A 13,432-nucleotide genomic window follows, 5' to 3' on the forward strand; every position below is an offset into this window, starting at 1 on the left:
CTCCTCTCAGGGATTCTACGTGCAGGTGGGGACTCATTCAGCAAGTACCCCAGGCTCGTAAGGGATTTAGGATTGTGCATTTCCAGATAGGAATCCACAAGCTGCCAAAAAGGGGTAACGGAACACCTGGAAACACCCCCCGGGGTACCTCCCTAGGAGAGGCGACAGTGGCCACTGTTCTTGGGTGAACAGAACAAAGATCCCTGCCCTCAAGACTTTGTTCTCTCTCTCTCTGTGGGGAGACATAAGGAGTGGAGATAATAAGAATTGTAGAGTAAGTTGAAAGGTGATGAGTAACGTGGAAAAAAACCCTACAAAGCATGGGGGGGTGAGGCTGGGGAGGTGGGGGTGATGGCAGTTTCCGGCAGGTAGTTGGTGGTCACGGAGGGTAGCGGTTCGGCAGACGGGAAGGAGGGAGGAGCGGGTGCTCTTGGAAGGAGGACAGGGTTACAGCTGAAGCCAGTGAGGACCTCGAAGAGGCTGAATGGGATAAGAGAATGCCCACATTTCTCTGTTCCTTTACCCAATTTCTTTTGGGGGTTTTGTGGCCACCCGTGGGGTACTGGCAGCCAAGAGCCCTAGAAGTCCTTGTCCTTCTGTGACTCTGCTGTCCGCTTTAAAGGACCTTCAGCATGGGCAGCCATCTGAATGGGAAGTGATTATTGGGGGCCCCCAAGTAGGGGCTGCCATGTCCCCTCCCTGCTCAACCCATTTATATTTGAACATGATCGATGAGTTGGCTTCGTGCAACCATGAGAAGCCTCTTTATGCCTTAACTAAGATTGATTCTAGTTTTATTTGCAAAAGGAAAGGAGAATCTGAAGTCCTTAAAATGGTCACTTAAGCAAGATGAGAAACCTTTCTAGAAGGTGTGAGGCGCCGGAATGGGAGTTTCAGAGCTGGCTGCCCTCCACCCCGCAAGATGGAGCGGGTGTGGGTTGAACGCCTGCCCTGCTGGGCTGAGCGGTCAGCCTGTGGCAGGCAAGGGCGCTTGAGGAGGACTGGGGTGGAGCCTCGAGAAGGAGGGAGGTGACTGTGCTGCTGGGGTTCAGCAGGGAGGGACACAGTCCTCGGGTTTCTGGGCATCGGCTTTGCTGAGAGGAAGAGCGAAGATGGCTTTTCACTCTAGTCTGACTCCCCAGCAAACGTCTGCTGCGACCTCCCAGTGTCCCTTTCCATTCAAGCCGTAAAAATGTAAGCCTATTTTTACATTATCTAGATTGTTAGGAAAGTAAAGGTACTGCCAAAAAAGGAAGGAAGGAAACATGGAAACACATTCCGGAGCCAAATGTCCCTTTTCAGTTATCCATGCTTGTGCTCCTGTCCGTGAGTGTGTAACCACTCATCTGTGTCCCATCAAGGACAGGTGAGAGCTGCCCACACCCTTCCCCGAAGCTTTCAGAAGGCCCCCTGTGAATCGGCCTCCTCCCCGCCCTGCCCCCAGCAGGCCCCTTCTTGGTGTGTGGCACTGCATCGCCCCACATCCCCCTCTCCCCAGGCTCACACTCTACCCCCCCATCAGCCTGTTGCACACCCCTCTCTCCCGTGCATCAAATCACATTCTAAATGTGGACAGGGCAGTCAAGGCAAGCACGCCAGGCGTCACGTGCACACACATTTTATCAGGTCAGATGCATCTCGAAAGCTCCCTTGGGAGCAGCTCTCAGAAGAGAGATGGCTTTGGACTTGCTGGTCTGGTCAGGTCTTAAATGGTTTTTCCTGTTTCATTGTGCCACCTCTGACCTCCTACCTGCCCTTGGCGATTCCCCTGTGGCCTTGCCCTGCAGCTTTGTGACGACTACCTTCGTGGTAGAGGCCATGGCGGCGGCCAACGCTCAGCTCCACTGGAAGAGGATGGAAAACCACCAGGTGTGTGTATTGCCCTTTCTCCGGGTGGTGCCTGGGTCCAACGCGTGCCACGAGAGGCGGCCCTTGGGGGCCAGTTCTTCCCCCCCCGATGGATGGCGGGCTCATGTCCACAGCACTACTCCGAGACCCTTGTCCCGGAGCTGAGGCTTGACAGCCGCATATGCTTAGCGAGCAGATGCAGTCTCTGCTCTCTGAACGTCATGTCATGGGTCCCTTGAACCCTTAATTGAGCTTGCTCATCATTGTGAACCCCAGAACTGTGCTGCAGCTTCAGATCTGACATCTGAGTGTCTGCACCTCCTAGTGTGGCAGCATGGGGGTGCTGGGGGGTGCCCCTGGTCAGAGAGCATGGGGGTGCTGGCGGGTGCCCCTGGTCAGAGAGCATGGGGGTGCTGGCGGGTGCCCCTGGTCAGAGAGCATGGGGGTGCTGGGGGGTGCCCCTGGTCAGAGAGCATGGGGGTGCTGGGGGTGCCCCTGGTCAGAGAGCATGGGGGTGCTGGGGGTGCCCCTGGTCAGAGAGCATGGGGGTGCTGGGGGGTGCCCCTGGTCAGAGCATGGGGGTGCTGGGGGTGCCCCTGGTCAGAGAGCATGGGGGTGCTGGGGGGTGCCCCTGGTCAGAGAGCATGGGGGTGCTGGGGGGTGCCCCTGGTCAGAGAGCATGGGGGTGCTGGGGGGTGCCCCTGGTCAGAGAGCATGGGGGTGCTGGGGGTGCCCCTGGTCAGAGAGCATGGGGGTGCTGGCGGGTGCCCCTGGTCAGAGAGCATGGGGGTGCTGGCGGGTGCCCCTGGTCAGAGAGCATGGGGGTGCTGGGGGGTGCCCCTGGTCAGAGAGCATGGGGGTGCTGGGGGGGTGCCCCTAGTCAGACACCTTCTGGAAAGAAATAACAAAGGAAATGGGTTCTTCAGTTTTCCATGGGTTTTCTGTAGCATTATATGCCCCCTCCCCACCCCTCCTAGGAGGAGGAAGATGACGACTCCTCCACGGCCTCTGACAGTGATGTCCTTGTCCAGGACAACTACGAGCGGGCAGAGAAACGGCCCATCCTGTCAGTGCGTAAGTCTTGGGGTTCTGGGCCGGCTGGCACCTCCCTCTGGTCCACAGGGTTCCCTTTCTTTATAGAGAGGATGGGGAGTCTCTACACAGACCCTCTGGCCAGATCATGAGCCTGGGGTCCCCGCTTCACCCTGCTAGCTCCCCCACTTGCTAATGTTTGCAGCTTGGGCAGATTACTTACCTCAGTACCCAGGGCACACTGGAAGCTCGAATAAATGTGGGGTGTCTGACTTCATCCTCCTGTCCCACTGTGCATGCATGCCTGACCAGTCCCATCCCGGGTCCCACCGAGCAAGCCAGGGCCAAGTGTCCCAGCTCCCCCCACCCCATAGCCCCCTCATCCATAGCGAGCATCCCTGGGATCCCTTTCTGTAGACTGCTTTAAAATATTTCAAGTGCGAAACATTAGAAGTTTTCACAAGAATTTGAAACGCTTTAGGATTTCCTTACTGTGGAGAATTTAATGAGCTCAGGACCTCCTCTAGGAGCTTTTCCAAATGAAAACCGCTTCCTCTTCCTTGTTCATTTGGCTCCACAGAGAGACGTGGATCTCTGAACCTTTTTGAAATCACAGACCGGGTGGAAATGGGACAGATGGCCTCCATGTTCTTCAATAAAGGTATGAGTTCTTTCTCAAGGTGGGGTGAGGGCGAAGGGGGGTACTTTCCGACAGACCTTGACAGCTAGGGATGGGGCAGGCGATGCAGAGGAGCAGACTGTGGGCCGGCTCCCAGCACACTGGAGCAGCCGCCTTGCCGAGAGGCCTGAAGCGCTCACATTGTGTTCCTGGATCCCTCCCTGTTCATCAGCGCTAGGAAGAGAGAAGCAGCTACTTGGTTCCTCCTGCTGGTAGAGGTCAGGAATCCTAAGCAGCTTTCCAAGGAAGGAAGCCAATGGAGCCGGCTGGTAGCTTTGTGCCTCTTGCTTGATCGCTTCTGACTTGTCTCTCTTTTCTCCTGGACTGTTCAGTCTAGGACAACGCAGGGCAGATCCCTATGATGGTGGTAGGATACACCGTGCACATGCCTGTGTGTACCTGTCTGTCTGTCTGTCTCTCTCTCTCTCTCTCTCTCTGTCTCTCTCTCTCTCTCTCTCTCTCTCTCTCTCGTTTTCCGTCCGCCCCCCCCACGCCCTGGTGGCCAGCAGAGGGCGCAAGGAGTCCACGCACGGGTTGCTGTCTGGGGATCTAAGTACGAGCCCTCTCCACCCTGTCTGCTCCGTAGTGGGACTGCCTGCAGCCGAGAGGATCCCCCTGCCCCAGCTCAGATGTTCAGTGACAACACTGTGCACCTCCATGGCAAGTGTTCTTTGGGAAGATGAGCTGTTTAAGAGCTTAGCTTTTTAGTGCCCAAACCTGCCCATTCCCCCTTCATAGACAGACAGATCTCAATAAATCCTCTTCTCTGTAAGGATTTTCTCTTTGGGAGATTTTCTGCCCCTTTGTCACGGCCCCTGTTTGCAGGAGGGGCATCTCCACTGGCTCTTTCTAGTCTTGAATGTGGTTGCAGTAACTCGAAGCCTGGGAGATCATAGAAACCAGTCTTCTTGACTGCTTCTCAGGACATTAAGCATTCGGTTTATCACTGGTGGTGTGATTTCACTGTCCAGTCCGGAAGATTATGATCATCAGCCAAAGATTGCCTCCCTACCAGCTTCACAGAGGGTTCCAGAATCCATGAAAACCAGATTGGTTGTGTGCAGCCCGCTCTGTGCTTTTCCTGTATTCTGTTTCTATCTCTCCCCATCTCATTAAATGAAGATAAGAGTGTGAACATTTCCTCTTGGCAACCGCACGCAGTCCCCCTCCAAATGCGGGCTTTGGAAAGAAGACGTACATTTGGAGAGAGGACATAAGACCTTTGAAACTCCTTTCCGATTAGCATGTTTTACAGTCCGCTCTGATTTCTTTAACAGTTCTGGGAACCCATGTGTTTTTTGTTTTTGTTTTTTTCCCCATCCCCTTACAGACTAGACTTCTAGTTCATCCAGATCTAATAGGAAAGGAACACACTCATACGAGAGCAGCCTCATGCTCAGGGGACGCCTTCTCCTCTGCTTAGGGTTTCTCACACTCAGCACTGTTGACATCTGAGCTGGCTCATTCTTTGTCTTGGGGCCCATCCTGTGCATTGTGGGAGGCTGAGCAGTATCCTTGGCCTCCACCCACTAGGTGCCCTAGCACCTCCGAGTCATGACAGCCAGAACATCCTCAGACCTTGTCAGCTGATCCCTGGTCGGGGTGGCGAGGCGAAATCCCTCTCAGCTGAAACCCACTGCTCTGCCCTATTCCTAATCCAAGGGTCATTCTCCTCCCCGTCGGAAGGACTGCCACTCTCCACAACAAGCCCCCTTGGGGTCCAGGCTCACTTCCTGTGACTAGCAATGCCAGGCCTCGTCATTACTGTCTTCTCAGGAAGCTCATTGATCCTCCCGTTTTGTGTTTAGTAATGAAGTTTATTGATCAGGGAGGGCCAATGGCAGTTTATAAATGGCTGAAACTGCAGTCCACAGGTGAGTGGAGGAGAGGGTGCGTGGGGAGGGGACAGTGCCTCTCTGCAGAGAGCATTGGCATCAGAGCAGAAAGACAAGCTGAGGCACAGGCTGTACCTGGGGCCTGGGGTGTGAGTGGCAGCCAGACCCCAGGGGCCACTGAGCTTGGACATCGATGCTATCTGAGGCCCTCTGGGGTTCTTACAAGGACCGTATTTTCCTAGTCTTTTTTCCCCCAGACTCCTCGGAGCAGAGCTGACCTCAAATAGCCCAGGAGGAACATATCCCCGGCTTTCCCCTTGGGGACCCTAGAGGCTCTTCCGAGCCACCAGCGTTAGAGGGGGGCTGTCACTTCGTTTTTCTTTCTGTTCTCAGAGAGGCCAGGAGCTTGAGGCCCGTGATATCAAACACGAGCAGTCAGTCTGAAGGGAGTTTGGACTGGCTGTCTGCGGCCATGACCCTGAGGTTGTAGGGCCTGGATGCTTTTTTCAGAGCTGTTACACCTGGTCTTTAAAGCTGGAATCACATATGGAATTTAGCACAGGTGGAATTCTCACTGTACAGGATAGGAGATGGTCGGGGACTTGCCACGGCCAGGAAGCGAGATCAGTGGCACTGGGGCTGGAAGCTGCATCCCCATCTCCTGGTTCAGGCCCCACCGGGGGGAGAGGGGAGCAAGGTCTGCCTCTGCAGAGGGAGCTTCCACGTGCACCATCCAAAGGCAGCATCCTCCCTGGCAAACATTCTGACCGTGAGCTCATCTTGCACACGCCCTCCTGCTGCCCCTTCTGTCACCAGCACCCCAGGCCACGCCTTCCCATCCCCGGGGCTTGGTGATCAGTCAGACTCTGAATGAGGCACTTGGTCTTTGGAAATCAGGGGCTTTTTACCCTCTTGATTTCAGCTTCAGAAGCTGGACCATTTTTTGTTGCTTTTCAGATCCTCAGTACCAGCCTTTCTCATAGAGTCCTGTGTTTGGCTGGTCCAGACACACGGGCTCAGGCTCCTGACTCAGGGCCTCTCTCCTCCTCCTGCCCAGCAGCCTGTCCCAAGCATGAAGGCCCCTCTGATCCTCCCCAGCCAGCCCTGCACTTGCCCAGATTCAGAGCCTCTGAGGCCTCCAGCCCCACTTAGCCTCTCCGAGGTGACCGTGACATCACGGGCAGCCGTGTCTCCTGCCACATCACAGTGTAGCCAGCCAGAACAAGCCATGGGACTTAGTTGTTTTCTTTTTGTAGAAAGTAAACAGCCTGGAGAAAGGAACGGTGTGGAAGAGGTAGAGACCTGACTGTCAGGAAGGAACACAGGCGCCCCTGTGGCTCCCTGACAGTGACTCTGTTCCTTTCAGTGGGGGTCAACTTGTTCTATTTCTGCATCATCATTTACCTGTACGGGGATTTGGCCATCTACGCTGCCGCCGTGCCCTTCTCCCTCATGCAGGTGACCTGGTGAGTGGCCCCCCCCCACCACCACACTGGCTGTAGTCAAACAGCCTTCCTCGGCCAGTCAAGGTAGTTTTTGGTAGAAGCACAAGGCCCAGCCAACATGTCGGCATCTGAAGCATGGAGAGGCCCGAAGCCCTTTTCTGCGCATCCCACAGCTGGCTGCGCTCTGTCCTTTGGAAGCCCGCTCAACACCGCTGTCCCCCTCCCTGCCCCATTGGGAAGATGCCTGGGATCCCCACCGGGGGCCCCCGAGTCGCTGGGAAGTGGTGTCGCATTAGTAGGTGGCACCTGCCCAGAGACAGGAGGCTGTGATTCCTGGCAAGTGAGGTGGTCGGCCCGGGAGCAGCTGCGGTGGGCATGGAGGCTTGGTGGTGGAACGTTCCATCCTGCTTCCCGCCAAGCGGGGGCCACACTGAACCACTCTTCTCTTCATCAGCAGCGCCACTGGCAACGAGTCCTGTGGTGTGGAGGCCGACAGCAAGCACAACGACACGGACCCGTGCTGGGGGCCCCTGCGCCGCGTGGACGCCTACCGCATCTACTTGGTGAGTGGCCTCGCCTCGGCCCCTCGGCCCCCGCCCAGCCTGGCTGGTCGGGGGCATTTGAACTTTACTCTCTGATCGAGCTCCCTCCCCAGAAAGGAGGGTCTACACAGCTTCCCGCTCTGGCTAGTTACTGGGGCCATGGTTCTGGGCAGAAACCGTGTCCCGTTACTGAGAATCTAGCCTTCGTGTCTGGTCACACATGGCTCGGAGTTGGCATTCGGGACATTGCCAGCTCCTGGCTGTGAACTCTTGTAAATTGAGCTCGGGGTTTGAGGGGCATGGCTCTTAGCACAGCTCTTCAAGAGTGTCAGAACGAATCTCCTGGAGACTTGCCACGTTTTGACCTTACTGCTGGCCAGCCCAAGAGCATATGGGAGGTGCCGGGCTTCCTGACTGGGCAGGCGGGACTGAGCCATCTTATGGTTGGACCTGACCACAAACAGGCTCTCCAGGTAGGGAATGATCAGCCCAGCTCTGTCCCTGTCTCCCCTCCTCCCCACAGGTGGGGGAAGAAGATGAATCTCTAGGCTGTTACCGACTGCTTTGTGCCATGGGCAGGAGGGGCGGGTTGGAGCTGGATACCATGCCAGACGGGTCTTGGGTAATAAGACACGAAACCACAGGCCGTTATTTATCTCTGCCTGCTTTGTGGGTGGGACTCAGAAATGCTTCCCTCGCCCTTTTGCAGCATCTATTAATATTCTCTGCCTCTTCTTGGTCCTCCTTAACCCCGACACAGATTTAGGTGTGCGAGGTGACACACAGTTTGACACGTGGCCACTTGGCTGATTTGGAGTGGGAGGCAGGGTTCGGGAGAGAGCCGAGCCTTTCAGGGAGTTGGCCTCCTGACTTAATTACCCCCATCCTGGCAAAGGCTTCGGCAGGCCCTGCCAGCTGGTATCTGGTTCTGAGTTTGTTAACCCAGGGCCACTGAATGGTGGGTTTGCCTTCCCAGTCCCACCCTGTGGACCTACTGAAGCCAGCCTATGGCCCAAGCCTGGGGAGAGACTGGTTTTCTTCTCCTGCGTTGCCCGAGCGGTCGGATGGTCTGGTTTTTGTCTTGCGAGTTCACCCATGACTAGAAACTTGTCTTTTAGTAGAATCGTATCTCATATCCCCCCACCGCAGGTCTGGTAGGAATTTGGTAGCAAGTTAATTCCCTGGCACAGTTCCCCACTTCCCCTCCCCCCGCCAGGAGGGGGAGGGGGAGATCAGGAGGTCAGCACAGCTGAGGCTGTTAACCTCTCAGCATTTCAACAAACTGTCATTGATAAAATTAGCAAAAGTATCAGTGAGTGTAACGACCCACCTGGACCTCTAACTGGCAGAAGGAGGACGGGAGGAAGGGGTCCAAGAGGCTCAGCACGGACACAGGAGCATGTCCAGGGCAGAGGCACCTGCCAGAGGGACCAGACCTCAGCTGGGTCTTTCCAGGAGAGGCTGTTAGAGTCTGTGCTGAATCTGCCTGGCTCATCCCCTCCCCAGCAAGACAGATACGGAGTGCTAGGAATATTGGCCGCTGCCATTCGCCTGGTAAATTATTGAGAAGCATTATTAGTGCTTTATTAAATTGTTCTTTCACTTATTCCTGTAAACATTCCACATGATGGGAGCCTCCCTCCCTGAATCTCAATAACTCCCTGACGGAACAGAAGGAGCCGTTCAGGAAAGCCTTCACCTTGCATATACTGTGCTTATAACTCCTAGGGCTGATTGCCACCCGGCCTGTGAAAGCTACAGAGATGGGAAGGGTGAGCAGAAGCAGAGCCTTGTTCTCGCTGGGTGGTTGTCCCCCTCCCCCACCTCCCGGGCCCCTGGTGGGGGCTTGGCACAGCAAGTATTCTGTTGAGATGTGCTCTTCTGCCTGGTTTGGAGAAATTCAAGGCAGACGGAACTCCACACTGTCTCAGGAGTTACTTTACAACTCTGCGTGTGGCTCCCAGGGTGTGTGGCTCCTGAAGAATCATGCCTTCTGACCCTCCACGCTGGGCGCTGGGCGTCCGCCCTCAGGCCTCCCCTGTCAGGGAGCTGGGACGGATTGGCAAACTCGGAGGTTTCCTTCCTTGGTCCTGAGCGGTCTGTTGCAGGTGAGGACATCTTCCCGTCCCCAATCTGACCCACAGGGCTCAACCGTATGTCTTCATTCCCTCAGGTGGCCTCTTCAGATCATTAAGGAGGAGGGTTATACTCCCCCCCCCACCCCTCAGTCATTCATGTTCAGAAGATTGTTCATCCCTTCTAGAGACTCCCACTGCACCTCTTTCTACCTGCGGTTTCTGATTTTGCTGGCAGCGAGACTTCACCAAAAGGTGAGGCAAAGCGGCAGGCAGCTTTAAAGCACCCCCAGCCCGTGCACAACCATCTCCTTGTCTCAGGTAGATGATGCACCTTCCCAGCCGGCGTGTTTCGAAGGGCCTTGTAATAACCATCTCTTCATTGCTATTTTGGGACAGTCCATTCTGGGGAATAAAAGTACAGGCTTTCATTTTGTGGTTTAATTTCCAGAAAGTCCTCTGGAAACAATCTTTTCTGTGTCTTCCCAGGAACGCTATTGAAATGCACACACAGAATGAGGATATTTGGGGTATTAACTATATACCCAGAGGCCAGCCTGTGCATAGCATCATGATAAGAAGGGAGCTTTCTCCCAGCGGCTCCCGGTCACCTGCCAAAGCCCTTGACCTTAACAGATGGAAAATTCCTCCTCCCCTCCACCCTGCGACCTCCGTCCACATCCTGTGATTGCCAGTGCAGCTGATATGAGTCAGTCTCTCCCTCTCCTTCCTTGGAGTAGCCACAGAGCGGGGCACTGGGAGGCAGGGGTCCCGTGAGTCACACGTGCTTTCCAGGGCCGTCCCCACAAGCCACTGCAGCTGGAGCCTTCAGTGACCTGGGCCCTGGCAAGAGCCCATGAGAATCAACATCAGGACCTGCTATCAGCTGGCCTTGGATTCTCAGAACCCCACCACCCGCCTCTCCTGCTCCTTTGAAGGATCAGTGGGAAAGTGTTGGGTGCCCCTACTCTTTCAAACCAGTAACCTCGCCTCCAGGCTGGGGAATATCTTGGGATTCTTTCTGCAGAGCTTCTCTGGCTTTGCTAGAAAACAGAGTCAGAATTGAGCACATCACTCTCTCCTATGCCGTGAGAAGGAGCCACGGACCAGGGGTGAAGTGGTACTAGGGTTGTACGGAAATCATTTCCGTCCAGGAATCCAACCGTCCCCAGTGTCTGGGAAGCAGGTTGTGTGCCGCCATCCCCCGGAGTCCAGGGCACTGCCAAGTACTCGTTCACTTCCTCATCCCAGCAGCGCTTCCCAGCCCGTCCCTCACACCCCCTGCCCCAGGGCCTGGCCCTGTAACTGCTGCTGTCCCTTAGAGTGTCAGGGGGAAGCCCTGGGGCCGCAGTGGGACTCCCTGAGGGCCAAGAGCTCCTCCCGGTTCACAGGAGCGGCCTTGGCCTCTTACAGGTGGACAGATGCCGCTAGGTCACTGGCAGCCCAGCAGGCGCCGGCCCAGCAGAGCCGGGAGCGCAGATGGCAGAGCGGGCTCATCCTGCCTGGAGACTCGGCCACAAACTGATGGTATGGAGCGGGGGCCCCTCGTGGGCTGCCTTGGGGCAGGACAAGGTCACCCTGGCTTGCCATCCTGCCTTGACACAGGAGCTGTGAGATCCCCCTCCAGGGCCTGGGTGGCCCGGGGGAGAGATGGAGGCCTGCACGTGCCTGGCAGATGACCTGTCACCTTCTGCTGGGCGCCCCCTTTAAGAAGCAGGGTGTGTGTTGGGGGCTGCGTGGGAGTTTCGGGAGTTCTGTCTGCTGGGCTCTTCCTACACGTGTAGGGCAGTCCGATTCGGGCTCACGTTAACATCGGAAGGGTCTTCTAGGCTTTCACCGAGAGTCCGGTTTCTCTCTCTGCCAGGAAGTCCGTTTTCTGATTCCGTCTTGGCTCAGGCTTACGCAGCAATAATTGTATCTGTCGTTTGCAACATTTAAAACAGCATGCAGTCCCTTTTTTAAAACCCCGGGGTCTCTTCCTAAAACGGGTAAACGTCCTTTTTGTAAGGAGGTGGAGAGGGGAGTGACGCACCTCCGTGGCTGTGCCAGGCCTTGACCGGCCCTTCCCGTGGCGGCTTTGCGTGGGTGTGACGCATTACCGCTTCCTTTCTCCTTTCCCATCGGGTCCTCCCAGCCGCACAGTAAGGCCTGTGACATCATGCCACTTTACGGCAGAGAAAACTGAGGCTTGAGGACTGTGACTTCCCCTGGGCCTGGCTTCCATGGGGGGTTACCATCCCGTCCTCCGGCCCCGGTAACAGACTTGCTAGGCTTGCGGGCAGTCCTGCTGGCGAGGCCAGAAAGAAGGGGTGGGTCGCGCCTGGTCATCAGCCCTTGGAGCTTGATGTTTGCAGAGGGGTGGGGCGACGCTGCTCAACGATGGTGTCCTTTCAGTGATCCGTGTCCACACACCCTGTCTGTCTGCTTGATTGATTTGCTGTCTTTCTTGCTGCCCCTCGCTCCTAGTAGTGGAGCAGACTTCTCACATTCGCTCAAGGAGCGCTGGAGTTGGACGTGTCTTCCCAAGGACGTTTCCTGTCCCTCCCACAGTCCCTTTCTGTGTTCTTTCAGCATCAGCCACTGTGCCCTGGGGCTGTGGCATCTGCTAATAAGTGGGTCACCGCTGCCATCACTTGAATATTTATTCTTACCAATTCTGGGGCAGGAGGTGGCCTAGAGGCCTTCAGGACCAGCGAGGAGGGAAACAGTGTGGCACAACGAGTTTCAGCAGCCGCAGTGACTTGACAGGATGTGGGGACTCTCGGGAACACCGCCAGCTGCCCCAGAGCACAATTCCAGTAGGACACGCATGGACGCTGCCCCTGGATTTGCCACCGTCAGGAACCTGGAGTGGAAGGCAGCAGCAGTTAACTAAGAAGGGTGGCCCCAGAGGGCAAATGAGCTGTCTCTAGGGAGGGCTTGTGGGCTGGCTCCATCTGGAAGCAGAGAGCAGAGCCCTAAGCTCACAAATGGCCTGATGGCAGTTTCCCTGCTCTGGGCCACCGTGCCCTCCTGTCTGACGCACATGGGTCGGGACTCAGTAATGGACCGAGAGATTCCTGGCTGCGTGGGCTTACTCCTGGGGTCTGGAACATCGGAGTGTACCTTTTGTAGGATGGTGACCTACCAGGGAAGCCCATCTTTTTTTTCCCCTTCCTCCCCACAATATGCTTCTGGTCACAAGTTACCCTTCTCGCATTCTGGATGCTCAGAAAGGTCCGTTTTGCTTGGCTCTCTCTCCCCCACCCCCCTCGTGAGAAGATGCCAGTCATACTGGGCAGTCACTGCAGGTGCAGAGGGCGGGGTAGCCCTCGGGACCCGTGCCTGGTCGACACCGGGAACTTGGCGTGGGGGTGGTCTGCAATGTCTTCAGCCGGTTGCACGGTGTCCTTATGAGCCTCTCCCCCACGTGCTGAGCCTCCACCTTCAACCCATGATCCTGGGTCTCGATGACAAATGACTTTCTGCCCGATGCCCCAAAAATGCGTGGGCCCACTACCCAAACAAGAGCTGGGTCTCTAACGTTGAGGGATTGCTGACTTCAAACAAGCACCGGTGCTCACATTGAAGTGACTGACTTGAAAGGATTAGCTTGTCTCTCTTTTTCAAGGAAATCAATAATACAGGGACAGGCCTGTGTTTCTCTCTCTCTCTCTCTCTCTCTCTCTCTCTTTTTCTCTAGGGAGCTGTCTATATATTTCATCCCGGGAATGGCCTCTTGGTTTTTGGTGTGCTTTCCATCCCCCCAGCCCAGTCGTTTCTAAATGAAATTCACATTGCTCTGTCACTCACTCCAGCACTGTGGTTTGTCTCCAACTCCTGCCAAGGGACCCTATGAGCTCCCAGCCCCCCGCCCATCACCCACGGCTGCCACTGCTCCCGCCGCCTGGGCACAGCCTCCTGCACATCCCCAGTGCCTGCCCAGCTGCTGCCCAGCATTGCTCTGGACCAGCCCTCACCTTTCGGTGCAGACCTG

At 56.0% G+C, this 13,432-nt stretch overlaps 1 protein-coding gene across 5 annotated transcripts in view; it reads left to right on the forward strand.

Annotated features, from left to right (window-relative positions):
• TMEM104 (transmembrane protein 104) overlaps window positions 1-13,432 on the forward strand; it is a 54,695-nt gene that overhangs the window by 8,965 nt on the left and 32,298 nt on the right. For 2 of the 5 annotated variants that reach the window (XM_045888516.3, XM_064582757.1), the window contains 5 exons: window positions 1,788-1,869; window positions 2,826-2,922; window positions 3,461-3,541; window positions 7,294-7,402; window positions 9,555-9,711. In XM_045888516.3, coding sequence (XP_045744472.1) covers window positions 1,788-1,869; window positions 2,826-2,922; window positions 3,461-3,541; window positions 7,294-7,402; window positions 9,555-9,711 — 526 coding nt within the window. Of the gene's footprint in view, window positions 1-1,787; window positions 1,870-2,825; window positions 2,923-3,460; window positions 3,542-6,760; window positions 6,861-7,293; window positions 7,403-9,554; window positions 9,712-13,432 lie in introns of all 5 variants that reach the window. The other 3 variants (XM_045888518.3, XM_045888519.3, XM_054510716.2) reach the window with 3 other exon arrangements.

The sequence above is a fragment of the Mirounga angustirostris genome, unplaced genomic scaffold, assembly GCF_029215605.1.
Source record: "Mirounga angustirostris isolate CCGP_5_RB_7025 unplaced genomic scaffold, mMirAng1.0.hap1 SCAF_17, whole genome shotgun sequence".
NCBI classification, from domain to species: Eukaryota; Metazoa; Chordata; class Mammalia; order Carnivora; family Phocidae; genus Mirounga; species Mirounga angustirostris.